Source organism: Nanorana parkeri, unplaced genomic scaffold (assembly GCF_000935625.1).
Source record: "Nanorana parkeri isolate BGI_ZX_2015 unplaced genomic scaffold, ASM93562v1 scaffold5, whole genome shotgun sequence".
Classification (NCBI taxonomy): Eukaryota; Metazoa; Chordata; class Amphibia; order Anura; family Dicroglossidae; genus Nanorana; species Nanorana parkeri.
Genome location: NW_017306273.1, coordinates 617576 through 627041, shown reverse-complemented (window position 1 = coordinate 627041; position 9466 = coordinate 617576). Strand labels below are relative to the sequence as shown.

At 39.1% G+C, this 9466-nt stretch overlaps 1 protein-coding gene across 1 annotated transcript in view; it reads left to right on the top strand.

Annotated features, from left to right (window-relative positions):
- GPR153 (G protein-coupled receptor 153) overlaps window positions 1-6405 on the top strand; it is a 65682-nt gene extending 59277 nt beyond the window's left edge. Inside the window, exons 5-6 of the mRNA XM_018552761.1 lie at window positions 203-387; window positions 5169-6405. Coding sequence (XP_018408263.1) covers window positions 203-387; window positions 5169-5939 — 956 coding nt within the window. The 3' untranslated portion in view covers window positions 5940-6405. The remainder of the gene's footprint in view (window positions 1-202; window positions 388-5168) is intronic.
- The last annotated feature ends 3061 nt before the right edge of the window (window positions 6406-9466 follow it).

Below are 9466 nucleotides of genomic sequence, written 5' to 3'. Positions count from 1 at the left end.
CCCCCCCTCACCCCTGGTCCATGGAAAGATTGCATTGAACTGGGAAGTATAAAGCTTGTCCATGTACATGAGGGCTTATACTTTAAAAGAAAAAGTTAAGACATTATAAATGTTTCTCTTATGGAATTTCTTATTATTACTTACCTTTCTGTCCATCTTGTATACTCCTTGTGGTGATAATGTAGTTTGTCCATTGTTATAGATCACAGTCCTGATGGCGGTATTCACTCAGACCTCATATATGAAAGACCCTATGAGTACAATTATGGGGGTGACCTCATGGCCATGGAACGCATTACAAAGTATGACATCTCTGCACTGGAGAGGGGAATACCACAGATCTATCCAGTGAAAGAGGCACAAGAAGATAAAATGCACTATCTTCAGGTATTGTGAATCCTGATTCTAGAAATGTACTTACCACCAATGATGGTCATCTCTAGAACTACAAAAAGTCAATCATTACAAAGCTTCAATAGGCCGTGGATGCAGGGAGTCATCCTATTTTCATGTAGGAGTTAGGAGTCAGAAAGTAATGTATTTCCTGGTTAGGAAAGCTGGGCTACACTTTATAAGGTCTTTGCCTTCAAAGCCGACCTCAACTGACATGTCTTTATTTTAGCCTAACCAGGTAGCTATGTATCTACCTACAAAATAATACACATAAATGGCATCCAATTGGATTTCTTTTCTCGCTCCTGTTTATGCTATTTGCACATGGTGCATTTATATGGATTTGTGCTGGAATTTACAAGTTATGAAGGAGCTTAGCATGGCTCCTAAAATCCATTAAAAGTCTTACATGGACATGACCATTATCTAAATGATGGTTCCCCACCTTGTAGTCCCTGGGCCAACTATGGCAAGCCAAGCTCTTCTGCATTTTCTTCTTCCTTCTAATATCACTGATGGAACTACAAAATTCCATGACAGAATTCATAATGAATAAACTTGATTGACATATGACCTGATAGCCACTAATGTGTCAAACCACTCTAAATTGACATTTCAGCTTTGTGTAGGGGCTGGCAAGTATCTCGGGCACTACAGCAGTGACATTTCTTCACCCAAGGCCAGGCTAGGTAAAATCCACCAGTCCTGAACCATGAGGTGTCTTTTAAAGACTCATGTAGAGACTTGCATTCCAGTCAATGACAGTACAGTGTGGTTAAAAATTCTGCTAATACAAGGAACTATATACATGGAAAAGCTGCATCAGAGGGTCCCCAGTCTTTTTGCCGCCTGAAACGGCAAGAGCGTCCCGCCGACCTCCTGGCAACCAGTCATGTCACTGGTTGCCAGAAGCTCGGTGAGACGCTCTTGCCAGTGTCCAGCCAAGCTCTTAGCAACCTGGAACTCTCTGGCTGGCATCCCGCCAAGCTTCTGGCAATAAGTGGTGCCCCAGGTTGCTAAGAGCTGGGCAGGAGAGGTGTATGGCCCATACACATTTCCCTGCCAGGCTCTTAGCATCCTGGGACGCTCTGGCCGGAAAGGGGTGGCAGGCACGCTGCAAACACTGTGAAGCAGAGAAGCAATGCTGCTCTCCCCGCTGCCCCACCATGTGACCCAAAGAGAAGCCATCTGAGGCAGAAGTTCTTTGCATCTTATACAACAAAAATGCATAGAACACCAAGAATTTGTTCAATAATATTCAGTCAAGGGTAGTCAAAAGGCATTTTTAAAAACCACGAGAATATGTACTTTCATTAACTGCAAAAGCTAACGCTCAAATTTATATAAGGATAAATTAGGGGAGGCTTTAAGCCCCCATTTGTTTGCTGTCTAAGTCCTACTAAGGAGCTTTCCCTTCATGTCCTGTCCTAGTGGTAGAACAGGAATGTAAAAGAAAACTCCCCAAAGTGAAGGGAATTCCCATCTTGGACAGTTGTCAGCAGAAAATCTGTCCCCATCGGAAGATTTTCCCTTGCCTCTTGCTCTCATGGCAACTCTAAAATTTAGGACTTTCCCATATTTTTTGTCTCAGCAATAATGGTCACCTGGACAAAGAGATTGTAAATCAGCAAAGCAGAGATACAGACACCAATAAAAACTTGGTAAAGGGTCTACGCCTTCCCCAGTCAATCCAGAACCTAAAATAAGTTGACCTTTCCATACACTTTAAAATTGTTCCAGGCTTAAGCATATTGGCTACCCGGGGTCTTTAATCCCCGAGCTCTGCTGTAGCGTTATCTGATTTGCCACTCGGAACTGATAGAATCTAGTACACCCGCACCATCATATGTTCTGTATTTGTCGGCAGCTAGTGCTAGGGATTTCATACTACATTCCAAGTGCAAGTCATATTTAATGCTTGTCTCACTGTTTTATTCTTGTTATTATTTTTAGTATACATGATTATTATGCTGAGCAAAATGAAGATTGGCAGCACAGAGGGATAGAACAATTTTGCACGTAATGAACCTTACTTTTAAAAATAATAGCAATTTCAAAGTTAGAAAAACAAATTACTTTGCTGATTCAGTTAAACGTCGGTTTATTATTTTCATTTCTTTATTGTTTTTTTCTTTTTCTTTCATCTTTACAAGGGAATGCCGTTATGTAGACTTTTGCTTGCACTTTTTGCTGCTCTTGTTTTATGTGCTATTTTTGTTTGAAATTACGTGGTTTTTTTGCTCTTAAATTATGCTTATCAGTTTCTTATTTAATCATCATGCATGTTCAATTTAAAATAAGGAGTGGCTTCAAGTGCAACCAACTCAAACCCATCCATTATAGTTTGTGTTTCCCACCCCAGTATTTACAGAAGTTCTTTTTTTCTAGAGCTCAATTATGTCTTCCTAATACTGGACATATTACTTCAAATTTTCTTTGCCTTCAAGTCTATTTAGCTCATAGACTTAAAGGGGTTGTCCACAGAGGGGCAGATTTACCATACATACAGTTATGTTATCTTTAGAACCAGGTGCAAGTCTTCACTTAATAACTGTCTCATTGTTCAAAGATGTTAGAAATCCCTTGTGCCTCAACATTTGAGATTTTTTTTTTGTCTTAATTGCTAGACAGCAGGAACAAATATTTGCAGTCAACTAAACTGGCTTTGCAAATGGAGCACTTGCACTTTTTTCTTGAGGTAAATCTCTACCTAGGTGGACGCATCTTTTAAAGAGATTTTTTCTCAACCAGTGTGCCTTCTTTAATTTACAATCTGCATGCATTGACGTCCGTTATTTTGTATAGACCTAAACATTTTACATCTGGCTTGCGTTACTTAAAAGTGATAATCATTGGTGTTATCAATATACAATCTTCAAGATTTTGTTCACAAAATGCTATGAAACAAATTGCACTTTTAAGTATTCCTTCTACGCTATATGGCAAAAGGTTTGTGGACACCTGGCCAGCGCACCTATATGAGCTTGTTAGACCTCCCATTCCAAAACCGTTGGCATTAACATGGATACACCTCTCTGGAACATAAACGGCTACCAGTCTTCTGGGAAGGCCTTTCACAAGACTTTGAAATGTTTCTTTGGGAATTGGAGCCCTTTCTGCCACAAGAGCATTTGTGAGGTCAGGACCTGATAATGGCCAAGAAGACCTGGCATTTTAATTCATTCTAAAGGTGTTCCGTAGAGTTGAGATTAGGACTCTGTGAAGGCCACTCGAGTTCCTTCACACCAAACTCATCAAAGCATGGCTTTATAGAGCTAGCATGGTGCTCAGATGTACAGAAAAGGGCCTTTCCCAAATGTTACCGCAAGGTTGGAAGGATACAATTGTCTAAAATGTCTTTCTATGCTGTAGCCTTAACAGCACCCTTCACTGGAAACACCTGAACTCAATCATTTGGAGGGGTGTCCACAGATGTTTGACCATATAGTGTATGTAAATTTCTATTGGTAGAGGTGAGCAAATTGTGCGCTAATTACAATTTTCCCTCTCATGGTTAATATAATTTTGTGAATTATTGGAGGCTAAGAGCAACCAGCCCTTAAACTATAACTTATTTTATATTCGGTAAAAAGCTCAAATCTATCCATACAATGTTTTTGGGTCTGTCTCCAGGATAAAGCAACTGATGAACCTGACTTAGGCCATAAAATTAGAAAACCTTTGAGATCTACACATGTATGTGTCCCATCTATATCGAGTAAAGCCCTTCTTTCTTTTAGATATTATTCAGCTTGTCCTCTTGGAAATTTAAATATTTTTTCTTTAATTCAAAAGATTGTTGTTGACCTTGTATTAAAAAATGAAAAGAAAATAACTTCATATTACGTTTCATTGTTAATACATCTATACCCAATATTCTTACCTCAATTTGCTCATCTGCTCCCTTAAAAATGAATATTAAGTGATTTCACTATTAATTTGGATTATCTGACATGTTTAAGGCATTGCCGTGAACATTTTTTATCAATATACAAATATTTTACATTCAATAGTAGTCAGAATAACTGAGCACAGATTACCAAAAAAAACATTGTAACAGGATTTCACAATACAATAGCTTTCTAACACCAAGCCACGATGTTTCATGATGCTTTTTATTTAATCTACAGAAAATGTAACTTCCTTAAATTGACACTAAACTTAGGAGTTAAACCTTAAAAATACATTCAAGTACCCTATTTATTAACATAAATGTATCTGAGTTGTGTATCACTCGGCTGTAGATCCTGAAATCATCTCTGAATCGGTGCTGACACTGTCCTTCCTTCTAGAGGGGGGCTACTTTTATTCTCCATGGAACAAAAGTACAAATTAGTAACCTAAACATGAGATTGTTGATCATGGGAGCGAGCTTTGAGCATTGGCTACTTTACAGCCACTGCTGCAAGCTCGCTCCCATGATCAACAATCTCATGTTTAGGTTACTAATTTGTATTGTGCTTGTAGTCCATCCCGGGAGCAAGCTTGGTGCGGTGGCTACTTTAAAACACATGCAGGGACCATGGGGAACAAAAGTAGCCACCCTCCGGAAGGAAGGACAGTGTCAGCAGAGCTGACACTGTCCTTCTGATTTGAAGATCTACAGAGCTGATTTGAAGATCTACAGCCGAGTGATACACAAATAAGGCAAAGTTTTACCAATAATTAGGATACTTGAATTTTTTAAGATGTAACTCCTAGATTTAGTGTCACTTTAAGCTGTGAAAGGGTTGCATACCCTAACTGTTCTATTACATTTTTTTTTTTCTTTAAAGGTCCCTCCAACAAGACGCTATTCACACGATGAGACGGACATATTTACCACGGGTCAGATACCAGCTTTCATTCATGGCTGGGGATCAGCTGAAGATATCGCTGCCATCTCTTTCTTCACACTGCCAAGACGTGATAGGCGAAGCAGCCTGGTGTTTTACCACGAAGAAGCCAGCTTGCCGTATCGAAAGTGCCGCAAAGCATCAGAGAGCCTCATTTCTTTGAAACATTTTACCTTGGAGGAACTATACAAGGACGATTTCAAGTGCTTTAGTCGAGAAGAGGTGGTCGGTTTTATCGACGACACTCCTCTTCCGAGTCCGAGAAAAACTCCTGTTAGGTCTTCTTCCATCTCACTTATACCAGATACTTTGAAACATCAAACAGTTACTCACTTTGCTCTGACAGACTTCGATCGAGAGCCGCAGGTGTTACGGAGGATTTCCAACCACGGTAGGAGTTGTACTCTTAACGTTCCTGGTCATCACAGACCTTACGATCATAGGCGGTTCTATACAGATGGACATCGGGGCAGTCAGAGTTCTCAAAGGCTTGTTCCCAAGACTGAATCTCAAAAACTAGATGAGGTAGCAGGAAACACTAACCCTGCTGGCTCCAACAGTTGCCAGACCGGCCTAGACAATACATGGAGCGAGCAGGAACAACTTGACAGAGTAGAATGCAAGGGAAGTACGAATAGCTTTCTAAGCACGCCATCTGATTCTTCTGGATATATAACTTTCCATTCAGATTCAATCGGATCTACTTCCTAGGGACAACCCAACTTCTTATATATCAATATATGCTATTTCAGGGTTTACATTGCTCCTTCTCTTGTTGAACACCAAGAACTGGAAACAGCACCAAAGAAGAAAACTTATATTAAAGAAAAAAAAAACTCATACAGATTTTAATATTCTGCTTTTCATAGGAAAACAAAATCAGGAAAAACACGATTTACAGGTCATTATCAGCTTGGGTTTGTTATGCGGAGAAAATAATAAACTGCTACATCAATTTATTTCCGTAAAATATTACATTCAATGAGTTGTACATGGAACACGTCTTCAAGCGACAGTTTTCTCTTTACTTGTCATCAATAAATATATAATATGCATGCCTATGTAACGTCTCTGTCCACTCTCTATAAGTTAATTTTTTTGATATACACTTTACTATTTTCTAACTATGAATGAAATGTGTTAAGTGTGGGTTACATGATCAAATGAAAAATATGTGGTTTTCTTAAAGAAAAAAAAAAAAGATAAAACATTGTACTAATTAATGTATATTATTTTCTGTACTGTATTATACATTTTTAAATTGAAAAATAATATATGTTGAAATTTTGTAATTTAAAACATTTGTTCACGTTGGTTCTGATTAAGTAGCAGGCTACCGCTGAAAATTTTCTTTAATATTTTTTATTCATTTTTTTCCCCAGCGGATCATTATTTGAGTCAAAGTACGCACCACCTTTATTATGCTCTAGGGCAGCACTTTTCAACCTTTTTTCAGTCCTGAGAAACTTTAAAAGTATGCAAAATCTCTAGGCACCCCAGTCTAAAATGTAGAAAACTGAAATGTAAAAAATAACTTCCAAAATGTATATCAGATCCTTATTTCACATCAGAAGCCTTCACTATGGAAAGGCATCACACCACACACAATTCTTAAGTCCCCTGAGGAAAGCAGAAGGCACCCCATGGCACCCTGGTTGAGTAAGGCTGCTCTAGGGTTTGGCCTTCTGTCTGAAATGTGGCATCTACAGGGGTTTTGTAGCTGCAATGCATGAAATGATGGGTTAAAGCAGAACTCCAGGCAAAAAAAATTATCTGAAGATATGTCAGTGAAGGTTCTCATTCATCCAGGTCATGGTATATCTATAAAAAATAAGTAAAGGCAACTGGACTTGCTGTATTTTTCTTGAAGATGTTTCACTGGTCATCCGACCAGCTAACTGTGTAAGACTGGCTTGAATAGGCTCACAATGCTGACCCTCCATCTGCCAACTGTGAGTGGAGTAATGTAAGTTGATACAAAGACAGATTTGGAGACTAGTATCTGTATTTTAAAATACATTTAATGGGTAGATAATTGAATGAATTGGTGCGTCAATAATACTCGCCTGGTGTTCTGCTTAAATCGATTTCTTGCATGACAAGCAGGCAGCCAATGCTGGTTTGTATCAAGTTGGCTGCAAATCCTTTTGAACAGGGAACACACAGCGCCTCAATGTGCCATATTTCTTGGGAGAATAAAAAAAAAGCAAATATGGCATCGTATTTGTTTGAGAATTCATGAATTAATGAATACAGATACAGCTGAAATTTTATAATCTGAAAAGATGAAATATTTAATTTCAGTTTTTATTACTGTTACTATTATTTTTATGTAGAATTCACAAATTTACAGAAACATAAACATCCACGTACAATTATTTATTATTTTTTTTGCCTGAAATGATTATTTCTGTGTTGCAGTTTGATATAACAGTTGATGTTTTTTTTATTTTCTCCCTTCTCTAATATTTTAGATTTGCATTTTATAAAAGGAGCGGAGACATTCTTGCTCCGTATGAGTTTATTTTCTTAAAGGAGAACCGTTGCAACAAAACCTTAAAGGAAACCTGTCAATACATCACATGAGCTGTTCTCCTAAGTACTACTTACCTAGCGGTCTCTGGCTTTAGTATTTTGGGGTTGATTGACTAATAGGCTGTTCACTTTAAAAAGACATTTGTATTTTGCAGGGAAAGCTTCTCTTAGCTAAGTGAATGTGGTGAAAGTTCAATTTCAAAAGAATACCCGATCACGTGCAAGGAAAATAAATAACAGTATTTTAGCGTACACATGATTAGATGATAGAAGTCAGCAGAGCTTCACCTCATTCACTAAGCTAAGTGCTTATCCCCTTGCCAAGTGAACTACCTTTTTGCCTTTAGTAAATGAACCCCATTGAGTCACTAACCTTATTATTAAAGTAATTGTATCACCATGACAGCCAGGCACTTAACATTTTCAAAGGGTCATATTTATTTTTCCTTAGTGCAGGTATCATTTAAAGCAGGGTTGGGCAATTCCGGCCCTCCAGTGGGGCTTTAACTACAAATCCCCCGGTCAGTCTTGCAATGCCTCATGGGACTTCCACAACAGTTAGAGGGCTGGAGTTGCAAGGGTTAAGTGCTCTTTTTTTGTCTAGGGACTAAGATAAAAAAAAGTTATAATAACCCGAACTTTGGAGCCGGCTTGTTTTCTCCGCTGAAGCAGTCTAAGGATCCTTGAGTCCTCACGTCCAAAGCATTGTGTATAGGATGTGAGGACAGTGAGGGACATACCTTTGCTGCAGCGTAGGCTGGATGGCGTGCTGTGACAGCTGGCCAGCTCCGAGCGTCAGGTGAGTATAACCTTTTTATTTTATTTTAGTCCAGTTCACCCTTGCAGTGAGACGGTAGCCCCAGTGCAAGGGTTAATAATAAGTTCTGCTTTAATCGTAAGGCTGGGCACACACCTTACAACCATGGCAAGACTTTTGTCTTGCCATGGTTGTAAGGTACTTAAAAAAACGTACGATCTGCCTATCTTGCATAGGCAGATCGTACTTGCGATGATCGCAAGCCACGCCCCCTGAGGGGCGGGCTTCCGATGACCGCAATGCCGAATGGGCAGTTTGCGCTTGCGCACACCGGCCCGTACGGCTGTTATCGTTGGACATGCCACAAACCCGCCGGGTTTTCGAACATGTCCGTAAGTTTAAAGTCCTGCGACCTTACAGTAGTAGAGGTCGCACGGCTTACGATAATCGTACGATCGCGGGATTTCCCGCGATTATCGTACGATTATCGTAAGGTGTGTGGGGACCTTAAGGATAATATACATTGGACTCAGTAGACCAGCAGGAAGCAGTGTTGGGGCAAAACTCCACCTTCCATTTAATCAAGACGCAGCTGTTACTATCAACATAGCAGATGCTTAATTCAGGAATTAAATGCTAATCAAATGCAAGTTACTTTAAATATCAGTTAATACCAACATAGTTTACCTTTATCCAAATATAAACACCTAAAACAAAGTAATAAACTAATAAAAGAATAGATAGTTCTAGAATAGATTATAAAGAACACATTTTGGCACAAATAGTACAATGTCTGATGCCCTCTGAAGACCCCTAGTGGTCAAATTTCAACATTACACCTAATGCACACAAGTATTTCAACCTTCTGGCACCAAAATGAGTCACATATAGAATAAATCCATAGATTTACGAGGCGCCACAACCATGTTCACTCCCTGGAGAGATC